At 40.6% G+C, this 17292-nt stretch overlaps 1 protein-coding gene across 3 annotated transcripts in view; it reads right to left on the bottom strand.

Annotated features, from left to right (window-relative positions):
• Nucleotides 1–4934: 4934 nt before the first annotated feature.
• nlrx1 (NLR family member X1) overlaps nt 4935–17292 on the bottom strand; it is a 128610-nt gene continuing 116252 nt past the window's right edge. For all 3 annotated transcript variants that reach the window (XM_049578772.1, XM_049578771.1, XM_049578774.1), the window contains 2 exons: nt 9774–9978; nt 4935–8687 (listed from right to left, as the gene is read on the bottom strand). In XM_049578772.1, the coding sequence (XP_049434729.1) occupies nt 8547–8687; nt 9774–9978 (346 nt within the window). In that variant the 3' untranslated portion in view covers nt 4935–8546. The remainder of the gene's footprint in view (nt 8688–9773; nt 9979–17292) is intronic.

The following is a 17292-nucleotide window of genomic DNA, read 5'->3' as shown; positions in this document are numbered from 1 at the left end:
CCCTATGGACCGGCGGGTGTATTACACGCTTCACCGTGATACTGGGTTGAATATTCTCTCTCTCTCTCTCTCTCTCTCTCTCTCTCTCTCTCTCTCTCTCTCACGTGTCCTGTTACTGCATGTCACTAACTCGGCCGTACTGCATGTCACTAACTCGGCCACTTCTCCAGAGCCTTTGTGCTCCACTGTCTTGCAGGTTAACTTCTATCACAGCGGTGCCTGGATAGTGTGACGTGTCAGGTTGTGCTACTGCTGTGGTGTCAAATGCCTCCTGCTAATTCTGTTATCATTAGTCATTAGTCAGCTCATCTTGAAGTGCCTGGGCTGTCACCTAACTACATGCAGTCATTAATTAGCATAACAATGGCTTCACTCTGACAGACACAAGCCTGTGTGTGTGTCTGTGTATGTGTGTGTGTGTGTGTGTGTGTGTGTGTGTGTGTGTGTGTGTGTGTCTCTGTGTCTGTCTGTGTGTCATACTTCTACTGTTATTATACACATATGATTATTGTCACATATGTATACTATCAGATATTAATATATACTTTCAACATGTTGTACCACAATAGCCAGAATTATACTTATAATATTATTACTTTCATTAATGTTGTTGTAAGCTACTGTCATTACCGTCTGTCCTGCACCTCTCTCTGACTCCCCTTCTGTCTCATTGGGGACTGAGGACAGAGGGATGTTGTATGCTGTAAAGCCCTGTGAGGCAAACTGTGATTTGTGATATTGATTGATTGATTTTTTTTTGTTGAATATTTTAATTTTTTTTAACTTTTTTTTTTTTTTTTTTTACAAAAAAATAGAAAAAACCTACATACAAAATAGGTATACAGCACCTGACATTGTTACATGAAGTAATTGAAGTAATAAAAAGAAAGACAGAGGCTATATGAGGATATATAGTATAATAACCAAAGTAGTCCTGTGCTTCCTGTCTCGTGATACCGTCAGGGGTATGAATAAAAAACAAAACAAAATAAAAAACAAACACACACTCAAAAAAAAAAAAAAAAGAAGAAGAAGAAAACCCAGAGAGGAGGATCAAAACCTTAGACAGTACAGAAAAAAATACATTTTTTTTACAAACACACAGCAGCCTGATTCATATATTGGTCATTTAGGTCTCATCAAGTAAAGCCAAAAATGGCTTCCACGCTTTCTCATAAGAATTTGGTGCCTTCCCTCTGCTAAGGCGAATCTGTTCCATCCTAGAAACACAAACCATTTCGTTGAGCCACCTCTTAAAGCAAGGGGATGATGGAGACTTCCAGTTGAGTAAAATCAATTTCTTGGCTGCTACCATACCTGTTTTGAGAGCCTGCTTACAGTGGGAAGGGAGGGTCGATGCCCTTTCAGAGGAGCCAAAGATTGCCAGGTTACAGTCTGGTTGAATGTTTATTTTATATTGCTTAGAAAACCAGTTAAATATGTCACTCCAAAAGTTGTCCAGTACTGGGCAGTGCCAGAATAAATGTGAGCGTGAACCTTCGGCTGTGCCACATCTATCACACATGGGAGACACTGATTCAAATATTCTATTAAGTTTAGTTTTGGAATAATGCAGTCTATGTATGACTTTAAATTGAATTAACCGATATCTTGAGTTTATAGAACACTTCTGTATACTGGACAGGCCCTCCTCCCATAATTCATCAGAGGAACTCTCAATTCTTTTGCCCATGCCTCCCTGAGATGACTGGTACTCGCTGGTGTCTCAAAAGCAGTGATAAAGCAGGAAATCAAATGTTTGGAGTTTGGCTGTAAGAGAAATGTATCATAAAAATTATAATTGTGTGGTCTTATTGGGAAATCAGAAACGTGTTCCCTTACAAAATGTCTCACCTGTAAATATCAATAAAAATGTGACTGAGGAAGGTGATATCTAGCCTGGAGCAGAGGGAAAGAAGCAAAATTGTTATCTATGTAAAAATCTGAAATGCAACATAGGCCCCTCCCCCTCCAGTCCAAAAAACCCCATCCGTCAATCCTGGTTTAAACAAGTGATTGCCTGTTATTGGGGCATTTACCGAAACATTTGGTAATCCAAGGAATTTTCTCATTTGATTCAATATCTTCAAAGAATTACCAAGAACGAAATTGTAGCCAAATAACTTGTCAGACGGTTGTACATTTGAAAAGAGCAACACTGGGAGCGAGGTTTGTGACACAGACATGGATTCAATCTTTAGCAAGAGTGGAGAGGAACAGTCATCAAAAGGAGGGCCCCACTGCCAGAAAATGAGAGCCCTCGCATTTGCAGCCCAGTAATAATGCCTAAAAACAGGGAGGCCGAGACCCCCACTTTTTAAATTCTTCTGCAGATGGGCTTTAGAAATGCGAGGGGGTTTATCTGCCCGGACAAATAACAGGACAACTGAGTCCAGTTGTTTAAAGAAAGATAATGGCAAATAAATAGGGAGGTTTTGAAAAAGATACAGGAACCTGGGAAGTGCAACCATTTTAACGGCATTGATACGGCCAATCATTGAGAGAGGGAGCAGCTTCCAGTTCCTAATATTAGATTTTAGTTTATCCACCATATCCAAAAAATTCAATTTCAGTAAAAGTTTGGGGTTTCTGGAGATATTAAGGCCAAGATAATTAATATGGGTAGTAACTAATTTAAATGGTGAAGATTTCAAGAAAGTACACATATTTGTCAATGGCATGAACTCACATTTGTCCCAGTTAATTGTATACCCAGACAATTTACTAAATGATTTTATATAATTCAGGAGGTTGGGAACTGAGACCACTGGGTCTGATAAACAGATCAATAAATCATCACCATACAGATTAACAAGTGATTCCAAAGTAATATCAAAAAGAAGAGGAGAAAGAGTGTCGCCCTGCCTTACACCCCGCTGCAGCTCAAAAGGTTGGGATCTATCCAAATTAGTGAGAATAGAGGATACTGGTTTAAGATAAATTATTTTCACCCATTCAATGAAATTTTCCTCAAATCCAAATTGTTTTAGTATCTTCAGCATGTAAGGCCATTCGATCTGATCGAATGCCTTCTGGGCGTCAAGAGATAAAACAGCAGCCTGTGTATTTTTCCCATGCACTGAGTATATTGTATTTAAAAGCAAACGGACATTACTAAAAGAAAACCGACCCGGGATAAATCCAGTCTGATTAGGGTGTACAATCGTGGAAATATGCCTACCTAATTTTGTAGCCAAGACTTTAGTTATTATTTTCAGATCACAGTTTAAGAGACCAACAGGTCAGTAACTTGCAGGATCAAACTCTTCCCTTCCTCCTTTCAAAAGCAAGGAGATATTTGCTTCATATAATGAACTGGGGAGCGTCTTATTTCTCATAGAATCGTTCACCATTCTCAGCATGCGCGGAACTATTTTGTCATGAAATGATTTATAAAATTCACAGCCAAAGCCATCTGGACCGGATGTTTTTCCAGAGGGGAAGGCTCGAATAGCACTCAAAAGGTCAGTTTTAGAGATTGGGGCATCCATATCATCTCTCGCTGCACTATCTAATTGGGGAACATTTAAATTGGCAAAAAAGTTACAGAAATCTGCTTCAGTGGCCTTTACTAGAATACAGTTCTTTATAGATGTCCCTGAAGCAAGCATGTATCTCTATTGGATTTGTTAGGAGTCTGCCTGATTTGGATTTTATCCTGTGAATGGCCTGTTTAGCCCTTTCACCTCTAAGTTGGCTAGCTAACAGTTTCTCTGGTTTATCTCCAAGTTCAAAATATTTCTGTTTAATTTTCAATAGAAGACTACCAACACGTTTATTAAGAACAGTATTATATTGATTGATTGATTGATTGATTGATTGATGTCCTCGTCAGTAGTTTGGTTTTCAGAAGCCATCAAAGTTCTACTCCCAAGTCATGGGTTTATTGCCAAAAATGACCTTGCGTTCTATTGACACTGCTTGTTTTATCGACATTTCGACTCCTATGAATAGGCTAATTCACACTGTCTACGTGAGCTGGAGGCCGACAGTGAGGGTCCGAGGTCCTGCCCAATGCTGCTTGCGGCTTTTTTTTTTTTTTTTTTTTTTAAGATATTTTTGGGCATTTTTAAGCCTTTAATTGATAGGACAGACAAGTGTGAAAGGGGGAGAGAGAGAGGGAGTGACATGCAGCAAAGAGCCACAGGCTGGTTTTGAACCCGGGCCGCTGCGGCAACAGCCTTGTATATGGGGCGCCTGCTCTACCACCAAGCCACCGACGCCCCTGCTTGCAGCTTTAATATGTATTAATGTTCATTAGGGGTTCAAGCAGAGCCCTATTGTTCTTGTTCTTCACTAAAAGTGTTCATGCAGCAAAAAAATCCTGCAAATTCCACCTACTTCTCAGGCACATAAAATGATACTCATTCATAGACCGCGGAACCGGGGGGGCCAAGGGAGCCATGGCCCGGGTAACTTTTGTACTCTGACATAGAGGGCTGCATTGGGATTGGGTCCTGCCGGGTCCCGCGGGTCCCCATTAAACAGTAGAAGAAGAAAAAGAAGAAGATGTAGCCTAGTGACAGGATGTCAACACAGGGACTTGGTGCACATGCATGAGTGTTTCCACTCCATATTTATTCATAAATGGACAAATATGCCCTGAACCAGCTTTCATACCAATTTGTCGCTTGCTCCACCTGTCTGTCTCTCTGTCTGTCTGTCAGCTCCATCTGTCATGAGACAAACATGAAAGAAGACGTGCAGTTTATTGTGTTTCACCGGCGACGAGCTGTCATTACGCGCGACTATTATGCACGTCTGCTGCTCTTTATAACTCACTGTGTGAACCTATGTTGCGTAATAAAGATTTGCCCCCTCGTAATTTTTAACCGCCCCCTCATTAACTTCATCCTGGCGCCGGGCTTGCCTTAACCTCAATCACTGCGTGATTATATAAAGGTAGAAAAATAAATAAACACAGAGGAGGAGAACAGAATATGAAACAGCCTTTATTTCATTAAAAACTAAATGAAAACAACGAAATAGGAGCGCTATTCCTGACCAGTGCGTCAGAAGACATTCAGACCAGGGAAACGAAACAAACAGCCCCATGAATCTCTTTATTAATAGCCTATAAAATGACGTGTTTTCTCCTGTGGGACGGGAGAAGACACAAAATCAATGCATCTCTGTTACTGTGCAGGCATAAATTCTCAGAGTTTTGCGGGAGCGGGCGGGAGTGGACATACACATTGCGGGAGTGGGCGGGAGTGGACATACACATTATGGTTGCTGGCGGTAATGGTCAGAAATTCAGCGTTCTGGTTACCTTTCAGTAACTGCGCAGCTGCACTTGTTTTGTTGTTGGGTGTGTGTGTGTATGTGTGTGTGTGTGTGTGTGTGTGTGTGCGGCTCTGTACATCAGTCTGATATGAGTGATGACTTGTGATGATAATGAATATGATGTTGATTTAGATTTAAGGCAGCAAGATGAGTTTTGGTTGTGGTTGTGGACTGGATGTACTTTGTTGTTTGCTATAGTTTGCTATCCACCTTATTTTTCACGGAAACAAGGAGGCAAAACAGAACGCAGCCAGCTTCTGTTTTTTTGTGCGACACTTCCAGTCCAGCACTCTTACCACTGTGTAAATGGGAATCGCCTTGTTGTTTACCTTGCTGAGTTTAGCTATATATATGTATATATCACATTTTTCACGTCACTATATCACCGTTTAGACTAATCTGATGTTTGTAAAGTCTAGAAACACAGTGACTGAACAAACATTAGTATTTTCTCTGTGTGTATTTAATAACATGGTTATCGTAGATTAGCTGGGCTAACCGTTAGCTGTTAGCTGTTAGCCGTGTCTGTAATAACTCACTAAACTCACAAAGTGGCCCGTGAAAAAAATATTTTCTCTAGTGGATGTCTTAGTTACAACATGATTGAGCTAATTGGAGTAGTTTCATGTCGTATCCGACAACGGGACGCTTTTAACGGATGACGATCCTGATGTTAGCTTTGCTGCTAGTGTTAACGTTAGCTGTCCCTGTCAGCTGCAGCCACTGATGCTTTTTAGACATCGTGATTTCCCAAAACTGAATAAATACCACACATAGCAACACAAAACTGCTTTGCTAGCTCAATCATGTTGTAACGGCTGGATGGTTGATGCGTACATGCTGATTCAGGTGCTATCAGAGCCGATCCGCGCATCACTATGGCGTAATGATCAACTCAGTCAATTAAAACAACCCGTCCTGTGTTAGGAGAAGAAAGAAAAGGGAAAAAAAGATAGAAAAGCAGCGTACACCTCACATATTTATTTCTCACAGTTGCGCACACGTTTGGCTGGCATGCAGAAGCACTGTGTGTGTGTCGAGGGTGCGAGCCGCAGCTTCAGCTGCTCAGGTAGAGAGGCTTAGCCCGGTGTGTTTTTTCACTGATTCGGTTCTGCAGGTTCTCTGCTGGTACACTGGAGACGGGGATCAAGCAGTTTGTCTCACTCGGGATAGATTGTGCTTTTTTGGTTCATAGTTTATGATTAACGTGCGATTTATTCGCGTTTAGAGGGAATAAATTTCCGTTATAACGGAAACGTGGGCACAGTTATCGATACAAAATACACAGACTAACTAACTAACTAACTAACTAACTGATTGACTAACATAAACAACTGAAAATTGAAAAAAAATTAGCTTGCACTGTTAGCTCTGGTAAGGGAAAGCATGAGGGAAAGCGGCTGACCGGAAGTCACGCACAAAAAAACGGAAGTTGATCACTATTTACTTCCGTCTTTGAAAATAAGGCGGATACATCTGTGTGTTTATGTTTAAATAGGCTTGGCCTGTTGTGTGTGAATGTTAGAGTGGGATCAGAGGGGTTAATCTGAGCAAGCATGTGTTCGTGTTCATGCGTGTACATATGCCCCCCCCGACCCCCTCCGCATGACTTGAAATTATGGCCCCCCCTTGTTCAGATGTGTTCCGCGGTCCATGTACTCATTGACCTCAAGGTGGCACTGTAATGATCAAATTTACTTTTTTGCAGTTATTGTGAACAACAGTGTGGTCTAATCAAAATTCTTTCATCATGTAAATCTTTCAGTTCATCTGCATCTTTGCTCAAATGGTCTCCTCAAAAAAATCTAGTTTTATGACTTTTTTCCTCAATATTATCAAAATCCTATTTTCGAAAACTCATCAGAAACCTTTGGGCCAATTATCGTGAAAATTTGCCATGATCATCTACAGACTTCGGTGATCTTAATTTATCAAGGAAATTTACATGTCAGTCAGTAATAAGTTATACATTTTCAGACTTGACTTTAAGTTCAATTTTACATAAATACTGATAAATCATAATTGGCTTAAATGTCCAGTGTGTTGCACTTAGGGGGATATATCAGCATAAATGGAATATAATATAAGCATGTTGTCTTTATTCTCTAATCACCTGAAAATAATAATCTTTGTGTTTTGGTTACCTTAAAATGAGACGTTTATATCTACACAGGGAGCAGCTCATAGTTTATGGAGATCACCATGATGCACCACCATGTTTCTACAGTAGCCCTGAATGGACAAACCAAACACTGGCTCTAGAGAGGGACATTTGCATTTTTGCATTGGCCATTGTAGCAAGCAGCCATTATGTGATGTGCTGTGTTGGAAAAACACTGTTTTAAAGTGCTTTACTCAGTGTTTTGTTTGGAAAGGAAGAGATCTGTGTGAATAATTAGGCTCACAGTAAAACTTTCTGAACAATGAACACTGGAGGAATTCTAAGTGGGAGAAGTTTTAGCTGGTTGCAATCTGCAATCGTCAACAATAGATGCCACCAAATCCCCCTAAATCTGACACATTGGACCTTTAAGTGACAGCAACCAAACTTGGTGCACATGTTTGGATGCTAGGTCTGAGCTTGGCTGCGCAGTCTTGGCATATTCTGCCACTAGGGGGCACCACAAATTCGGTCCTAGAGTCATGCTTCTGGCAATGCATAAAATTTGGTAATGAGTGCTTAAAGTGGGCGTGGCTTATAACAACAAATCTAATTTCTAAACATTTTACATTCCGAACTCAAAGAAGAAAAAAAATCAAACTAAATCACCAGTTTGTCCTACAAAGCTTAAATTTTTCTGCACATCCACTGAATTGTGTCAGTAGTTTGCCTCACTGTAACCTGCGGTCAATTCAGAGGTCTGTCACTATATTTTTCACACATACAGGGGCATGGGCATCAAGCTGCTCATCTTTGTTCCGGAGCATCACATGACCATCACAACACACAGAACTGAAATGCATATTGCAGCAAAAATTGGTTAAACCCTTGATGTATGTGATTTTCAGCTCTCTGCTGACATTTTGAAAGGTCCAAGTTAAGGAAGTGCTAAAACTAATTCAGGGAGTCTTTAAACTGCTCTGTAAATATCACTGAATGAGGTCATCTTCTTCATAATAATGAAGATACATCTCCTGTACCTCCAGTTTAGACTAGCTGCAGATTTTTCTCCTGTGTGGAAACCCTCAGATTCCACCCTGATATACTGCTATAGGAATTCACTGGTCTTTCACCTCTTGGTGTTTATTGGTTATTGGCTTTATCCCATGGATGGAGGTAAAGTGTTCTTCTCTAGCATCTGTAGAGTCTGCCGGACGCCCTTCTCCACCCTCCGAAAGTGCAGCCTTTTCCAGAGGCTCGGCTGCTGCTGACGCCCCCACTCCAGATCCCTAAGGAAAACCTGCAAACAGAAAGACTAGGTGACACACACCCAACAATTCACCTGATGTAAGAATATTTTCACATCCAAAACTCTCATACTTCTTTTTGCTTTTAAATGAATGATTAATGGAACACTTTGTGATGTTTTTTTGATGCTTTATTGTTATATTTAGCCATGTAATTTGAGTTGATGTATGCTTGTGTAACTTAGGGCGCTTTTCCACTGGTAATTTGGTTCATCGGTTCAACCAAGAAAAGTAAAAATGATGTTACAGACATTGACAAATCACTCAGCAATTGGACAGTTATGGTGATTTTTTTTATTCTGCATCATCAGTGCATCGTCAGAACCCATGTAGTGACTGACAGAAATTTATGCATCACTTTAATGCTTCTGATGTATACATTTATGTTCTTTGGTGAAAGAGCTCAGGAAGAAATATGCCAAACTAAGTGTAAGCATTATTAGTGGGCCTATTATTGGACTGCAAATCAAATGCATGTTGTAAATAATGACTATCAGGTAAAGACAGTAATGATTCAGGGCTTATTCCTGTGGGATCATTGTCACACACTTGTTAACAGACTAAATTAACTGACAAAGTACACAGAGGTAGATAGAGGCACCGCAGTTTTAAAGCTTATAAATCAGGGAAAATACCGGCACTGATAGCAATTATGCTACCATGGTTACCAAAAACATAAATAGGCTTTATACATTATACAGATCAATTTTATAATCAGCGGATGGTTTTATTAGTTGTTTAACTTTTGAAATTATGCTAAAATCACATATCTGCACATCCTGTGGCTGGTTCATTTGCTTCCAGGATACAAACAAACCACACCAGAGTCTACATGGAAACCGACCAAGATCCACCTTTTCAGGTGGTCTCAGTACTGTTGTTTGGTTTGCACCAGGGTTTAATTTGCAGCCCAAACAAGCCAGACTAACCGGGCAAACGGAAATGAGTTTGTTTAAATCGAACCAAACAGGTTGGGTGTGAAAGCTCCCTTAGTGTGTCACACTGAGTGTGTTTTGGGCTTTCCTCTCTCTGCCATTCTGAGTTTTTTTTTTCTTATTAGCCCACATAATCTATTGTACCTTAAGCTGCTGCTTGACACGTTCACGGTCCCAGGATGAGGCATTCTCCCGTATCACACTGAGGATGGGGTGCCAGTCCTCTGAGATGTCTGAGCCCTCAGTGACTGAAGCCAGGACCTTAACCCGCCGACCGCTGTGGCTCTTGGGTACACCTCGGACATACAGGGACTGCTTTCCCACATCACTGAGAGGGTTCAGATACAAGCTACAGAGAGACACAGGACACTACATCAACAAAGAAACCTAGTAAGAATGGATTACATGTGAAACAGCTAGCAGACTGTATACTGAGTTTCTCTTCAGTATTCATATTCAGTGCCCTGTGTTGGTTTGACATTGTTAATTGTGAGTAAATGTGAGTCTTTAGAAGAGATTTAACAGAAGACATTGAGAGACACATATTTATTTTTATACTCTAGCTGTGCAGTGCTCTTGTCATGTTTTGGTGAAGCTATTGTAATATGCATTGTGGCTGCTGTAACATTTATTATGGCTTATAACACATAGGGTCCTTCTTGTTTCTGTTGTAACTAGTGCTTTGATAGAGCTATTGAAATGTGCAGTGCTCTTTTCATGTTTTGGTGAAGCTATTGTAATATGCATTGTGGTTGGTGTAAGATTTATGTTTCTGTTGTCATAATTTGGTTGTGCTGTATTCTGTCCAAGAGGGGGCGCCTATGGTTAATGGTGGAAGTAGGCTAAGCCTTTAGGATGAAATTGTGTGGTGTTTGATTTCAGATTTTCGTGTTTTGGTAGACATACAGCTAGTATTATTAACTGAGGTTATTAGTCTGTCCTTTGAACGTGCCTGAATTTATGGGGGTTCTGCTGCTGCCTTATTATCTTGTGTGTTGTGCATTGTTGTCTACTGTACCAGTGCGATTGTAGCGAGTTGATTGCGTGGTGTGTGTTTTGAATTTCTGCATTCTCATCATATGGTTAGCTTTCCACATGCTCCCATGCAAGCCACAAATCAATTTTATCATTCATAATGACTGTCTGTATCTCCTCTGCTATTGTGCATCAAGGCAGTGAGTGAGCGTGTGAGTTTCTGTGGTAGTTGTGGAACACTGTGTGTCTCTGTGGCGCTCTGAAACGTTCCGCCAATGGTAGTGTTTTTTATGTTAGTATGTGTAAAATCATCAATCATAGTACCTAGTAATATGTGGGAGGGGGGGATATGAGACACCACGTCTGTTCTTTCACAAATAAGGAACTGATGATCTAAAATGACATAAAAATGCATATTTTTTTGTAAAATGAAATGAAAATTTTTCACTCCTGGGTGGCCAATGCGCCACCATGGGGCCTCTGTGTCAAAAATGCCAGGGCCTCTTTTTGGTCCCAGTCCGTCACTGTTCGGATGCCATGACAGTAATAGCCTAATGACTATAAGAATTATGTCAAAATATCATTTACAGACCGATTTAACAGACGATCACTGCTGCCCGACCTGCAGGTCCATTTGCGGTCTCGCGGGTTACGGGTCGACCCGCGCATCACTACTCAGCTCAGTCTATAAAGGCTGTACACACAACAGTAGACATTATATTCTATTCAGGCCGGCAGAACCAGCAGTGCATCGGCTCTACAGTGCACAACACTGCTGATTAACCATTTTATTGCAGCACAAAGTGTCTGCCAGCAACCAGTTACTTGCAGAAGCTTCCTACAACTTGTTTCAACGGTTCGGATTTAATCAGAAGACAAATTAAACAGGATGACTAGCCAATGTGAAAAGCATAGAATAAGGTAGGCTACTGAAGGTGCCATCACATTATTTTGTGGTTTGAGAGCAAAGATTCGGTCGCCGCTGTGCAAAACTCCGCAATACAATTAGGTCTGAAAAAAACCCGGAGTCCGTGGGGTAATGTCACTTTACCACAGGACGTCGGTAATATTAATGGCCGATTCGTACGGGATAAGAAATATCAGTAAAACTATCATAAGTGGGAAGGGTAAATCCATTCACGCACCGCCGTTCCCTCCTGTCGACATGTGCGTATGATAAGACTGTCAAAAGCACCATGAAATTGAGTTTGAATATTTTCGAATTAATTTAGTAGAGTTCGAATAATATTAGGATTTATTTATTTATTTTTACAAAAACACACAAAAAATAAGATGCTTATTGCTGACGCAATATGAATGTGATACTCGGATGAAAACACCCGTTCTGACCTCACTGAAGTGTCAGATATGACCAATTTCTGCCTCGCTATCTGAACAACGTTTGGATACTTCAGTGCGTAGTTTTCCACCACAAGAATGGATCCTGCTCGGCTCGTAGTGGTGTCTCATTCTGGTAACGTTTCATCTCTTCTTCAAAAGGATAGGCAGGGAGGCAGCAGGTGCAACACTCTCCCTGTATGTCTCCCCAAAAAGGTCACACATCGCGGACAGCGCAGTGGGTGGTGTTGTCGCAGCGGGCTCCTCCGTCGGCGCCTCTCCCTCCGTCGCTGCGTCCCTCCCTTGCCCGGCTTGTGCGCGAGCCATCTCGGCCCGAACGGGATTCGCTGTGATATACAACATTATTGATAATATTAATTAATTATTAATGATATTCGAATTATCAAATTTAGGTTCGAACTATATAAAAATATATATATTCGAATATATTTCTAACTTCAATTTTTTTTGGGCAACAAAACAAGACAATATAAATAATGTATCATCTTTCTTGTAATGGACCTTTTTTTCCCTTCTAAATAGTCCTCAACTAAAACGTGTTGTTTAATGTAGGCCAAAATACAGTGGTGGAAAAAAGTTTTCGGACACCCCATGCATTTGTGAAATATTGCATTAAGAATCACTGTTAGGTCTTCAAGTACAATTTCTTTTAGTACAATCACAGCCAAAATACTAAATAAATCCTAAAAAAGCCATTAAAAACTTAAAATTGATTGGTTCCATAAAAATACATAAGAAATTTTGAGTATTGGGTCATTTTGGTACCAGTGATGAAGGTCGTTCTTTTTATTAAAAGACACAATTTTTGTTGCCAAGCTTCATGTCTACATAAAGCCAGCACATTTGAAAGTTCTTCAGACACAAAAATGGCTAAAACAAGGAACCTAACGCAGGAAACACTCCTGAAGATAAAGATTCTCAGCCAGGAAGGGTACAGCTGCCGCCAGATAGCCAGGAAGTCAGATGCAGTCCTTCAGCAGTTGGATACACTCGGCAGAAATACAGACGAACCAACAGCTTGGAAGACAAACCAAGATCTGGGCGTCCAAGGGTTTCTTCAGCAAGAAATGACCGCATCCTGATCCGCATGTGCAGGCAAAACCGCCAAATGACATCACAGGAGCTTCAGCAGCAGTGGTCAAACCAAACTGGTGTCCAGTGTTCCACCCGCACTGTACGTGGCCGACTTTTAGATCATGGCTTAAGGTCCTACAAGGCTATCAAGAAGCCCCCGATCAATGAGAGACAGAGGTTAGCCTGGCGTCGTTGGGCCCAGGCACACAAGAACTGGACGGCCAGGAATTGGAAGAAGATTTTGTGGTCAGATGAGTCCAGTTTCCAGCTTTATCTTCCTCCTACTAATGTGAGGGTACGCAGAAGGCCAGGCGAAGCATTATCTCCAGCATGTACAGTACCTACTGTCAAGCATGGTGGAGGCAGTATCATGGTTTGGGGATGCATGAGTGCTGCTGGTGTTGGTCATCTCACTGTCTGTGATGGCACATTGAACTCTACCAAGTATTGTACCATTCTCAAACCCACATGCTCCCTTCTGCGTGCACTGTTCCGTCGAGGTACAAACTGGATGTTTCAACAAGATAATGCCCCTTGCCACACATCCAAGGCCAGTAGAACTTGGCTGCAGGAGCACAGTATCCAGGTCTTAGAGTGGCCAGCTCAATCCCCGGACATGAGCCCCATTGAAAATCTGTGGTGGATTATCAAAAGGTCTGTTTCAAAGCATAAACCCAAGAATTTAGAAGAATTAAAAGCAGTAATTCAAGAAGAATGGGACAAGATTACCCCTCAACAGTGTGAAAGGCTCGTGGGGAACATGCCAGCCAGGATTAGAGCTCTACTACGTGCCAATGGCAGGACTACTAAATATTAATTTGATGATGTGATGGTTTATTTATTTTTTGTTCAGTTTTGAACACATTCTCTGTTATTTGTTGACTTTGATACTGACAATGTTGAGAAATGACATATGGAAACTGTCAAGAATTTAGTTGTTAGTTTTTCTTGTAAACAATAAACAAAAAAATATAATTTGTATTTGTTTGTAATGCAGCCACACCTTTTGAAACACAAAAAAGATTTTTCCACAAATATTTCATGATAATATTTGAGATTGTGTAAAATTTTAAGAGTGTCTGAAAACTTTTTTCCACCACTGTAGACATCCTGGTGCGGTTCAAGGGCTTTCCGAGGTTCCATTGCAAAAAAAAGCCTCGGAAAAATGATTGATGAATGAGAAATTCAGGTGGATGTGTTTGTTTGAATGTATGTATTCCATTTTTTCTGTTTATATTCTGTAAATATTAAATGTGCAAATTTTGATTGTAAATAGCAGACTTTTCAAAAGTATTTTGGTTATGGTGGTTTTGTTTTCCTCAAGTCTTGAAACACAATTCAAGTGCTGGAATTTGTTATTTACGTGACAACGTCTGAATGCAACACAGGCTCCGTATATAAAATGGTAGGAGAAACACTGCAGTTAAATAAAATGGAGGCTCATACTGTGTATAGAGAGAGGGGGAGTGGGAGACTAGTTGTAACCACTTAAACTGCAATATTACAGTGCAACAATAAGAACACAGGCATAATCAATAATAACATAGTATATCTGATAGACAAACACGACAGGAGAAGGTGTATTAAAAATCAAAAATCACTCCAGACCACAAGGAGCACAGGACAGATCACTGAGGACCTGGTCCCGACCACTGAGGAGCTGGTCGCGACCAGTATCTTTAGCGCCCCTAGTGGTAGTGACCACTGGTCCGTGCCAGGGAGCAGCTGGTCCCGACCAGTAGCTTGGACCACTGGTTCATAGTTATACACAGTTACATAAAATAGAGACACACTGTCCATAGAGATAGGGGGAGTGAGACACGAACTGCAATATTACAGTGCACCAATAAAGACTATGCATAATATAGTATATTTGATAGACAAAAGATTGTGATTTTTTAATTTCATTTTAATGTTGACTTAACAGGGACGGTACGTACAACATTGCCACAAAAAATGAGAAAATGTCATGCATGTAAGACATCTAGTTTCAGCTAATTTGCAGTCTTTGTCCCTCTAAGCTCTGATCTCTGACATTTAATCAGCTAACAGTGCTGCCAACACGACATGAGAAGGGAGAAGGTGTATTAAAAATACAAAAATAACTCCACAGACCAGTTAGTAACTAATCCAGACAACAGACAGACCACAAGGAGCACAGGACAGATCACTGAGAAGCTGGTCCCGACCACTGAGAAGCTGGTCGCGATCAGTGACCACTTAGGAGCTGGTCGCGACCAGGATCTTTAGCGCCCTTAATGGTAGTGACCACTGGTCCGTGCCAGACCACTGTATCGGTTACAACCCCTGCTGCTTTACTGACATCGTGTGGTAGGCTCATGATTACTGACATGGCACATTCGGACGGGACTAAAATCTCTGGTAATTATTACTTTACCCCACATACCTATTTAAAACTAATCCCGTCCGAATAGGGCCTTACACTGCTCAGTGCTGCAGCACCTCTGTCTGGAATGTTGTTTTGGCTTATGTCCCGCCTCCCCAGCAGAAATAGTCAAAAAACACAGGCACATCCCAATGTCCATTTGGAGTGGGCGCTAGATACATATATATAAAAGTCATGAAAAACGGAGAAAATGTACCGCACACCAAGTCTCAGCTCCCATTGAAGGCTTTTTTATTGGTGCTGTGACATTTAGAACACAAGGCTCTTTCTCAAACCTTCTCTCTAGTCTGGGGCCGTTTAGTTGCCGTTTTGGTAAGGAACCGGAACGAGGGCGAGAGAGACAGGATCCGGAATTCGATGGATGCGCCTTTCCGTCAAAATAAAAGCACCAAGCTAATAAAAATGCGGTGAAACTGTGCAAGAATATAATTTACAAGAAAAGCCCCAAGCCATTAAGTTAACTTTTTTCTTTTATTGTAAATCAATGGTGTGCCAGAATTTAAAGTTTTACTTCGGTGAACACTTTTACTGGTGAATTTGGTGAATTCCGGATCCGCTCTCTAGACCGGAACCAGAATCCAGACAAAATTCAGAGTTTTTTTTTTCCCCCACAATATTTTATTTGCAAATATGAGATTTAACAAACATATGGCAGAAAATCATTGAACACTGAACAGACCAGGGGTACTAGAGTTCATTGCCAGACCTTTCAAAACTCAAATTAAATGCAGTCTTTAACAGGTTAAGAGTCTTTGCAGCTTTGTTGTTGTTAACACATTCAAGTGTTGTGCCGAACTGCTGGAGTTCAACAATGAAACGATGAAAGCAGGGTTTAGAGCCAAACCATTTTGATTTGTGTATATGAAACTTCCCAAGAATAATTAGAAGTTGTATTATGTAGGCAGTGTTGTCCTCCATCCTACTGAAAATAAAATATAGCATCACATCAAACACAGTAAGATTTACAGTAGTATTCATTTTCTCATTTACAAAGTCTTGCATATCATTCCAAAACTTTGAATGGTGACAATGATGAAACAGATGAAATATTATTTGTCAACATTACAGAAAGTACAAGAATAGTCTATGTTTAACTTAAATCTCTCCAAGACCTCCTTAGCGGGATAAATTCCGTGTAACACTTTGTAAGATACTTCTTTCACTTTATTACTAATGCAATATTTATTTAAAACATTACAGGTTTTTTTTTCCCCACTGTAAATTGCTCATGATAGACGACCAGAAGAATTTCGCTGCAGGGGCTACAGTATAGTTCAATGCGTTTCTAATGTGTCTGTTACTGCAAGGTTTATCTTGAATATTGATATCTCCAATAAAAGTTTGCCTAGAACTAAATGTTAGGTTACAGTTCTTTAAAAATAGAAGTGAACCGGCAGGAATTGCATTGAAGATAATGGCATATTCTTTAGGCGAGATTGTTATCTTGAATTTCTGAATAAATTCTGAATATGACATTAACACACCATTCTTATTTAATAACTGGCATACAGGCAAAATTTCATTGTCATACCATGAGCGATAAAACAGGGATTTTCTTTTGTGTAGAATATCCTTGTTATTCTAAATATAGTACCGATGTGGACTGAAGTTGTGCTTAAACTAATAACCACTGTTACGTCTCCCTTGATGGCAAGGTAGAAAGGAAACATCAACACGACAATCAAAAAATAAGATGGAGTCAGAGCAGGTGTATACACAAAGAAAATGGTTTATTGGATAATTAAATCCATAGACCGCGGAACCGGGGGGACCAAGGGGGCCATGGCCCGGGTAACTTTTGTACTCTGACATAGAGGGCTGCATTGGGATTGAGTCCCACCGGGTCCC

This window comes from Epinephelus fuscoguttatus, linkage group LG6 (genome assembly GCF_011397635.1).
Source record: "Epinephelus fuscoguttatus linkage group LG6, E.fuscoguttatus.final_Chr_v1".
Classification (NCBI taxonomy): domain Eukaryota; kingdom Metazoa; phylum Chordata; class Actinopteri; order Perciformes; family Serranidae; genus Epinephelus; species Epinephelus fuscoguttatus.
The sequence above is the reverse complement of the archived record's forward strand: the minus strand, read 5'-3'. Positions and strand labels throughout refer to the sequence as shown.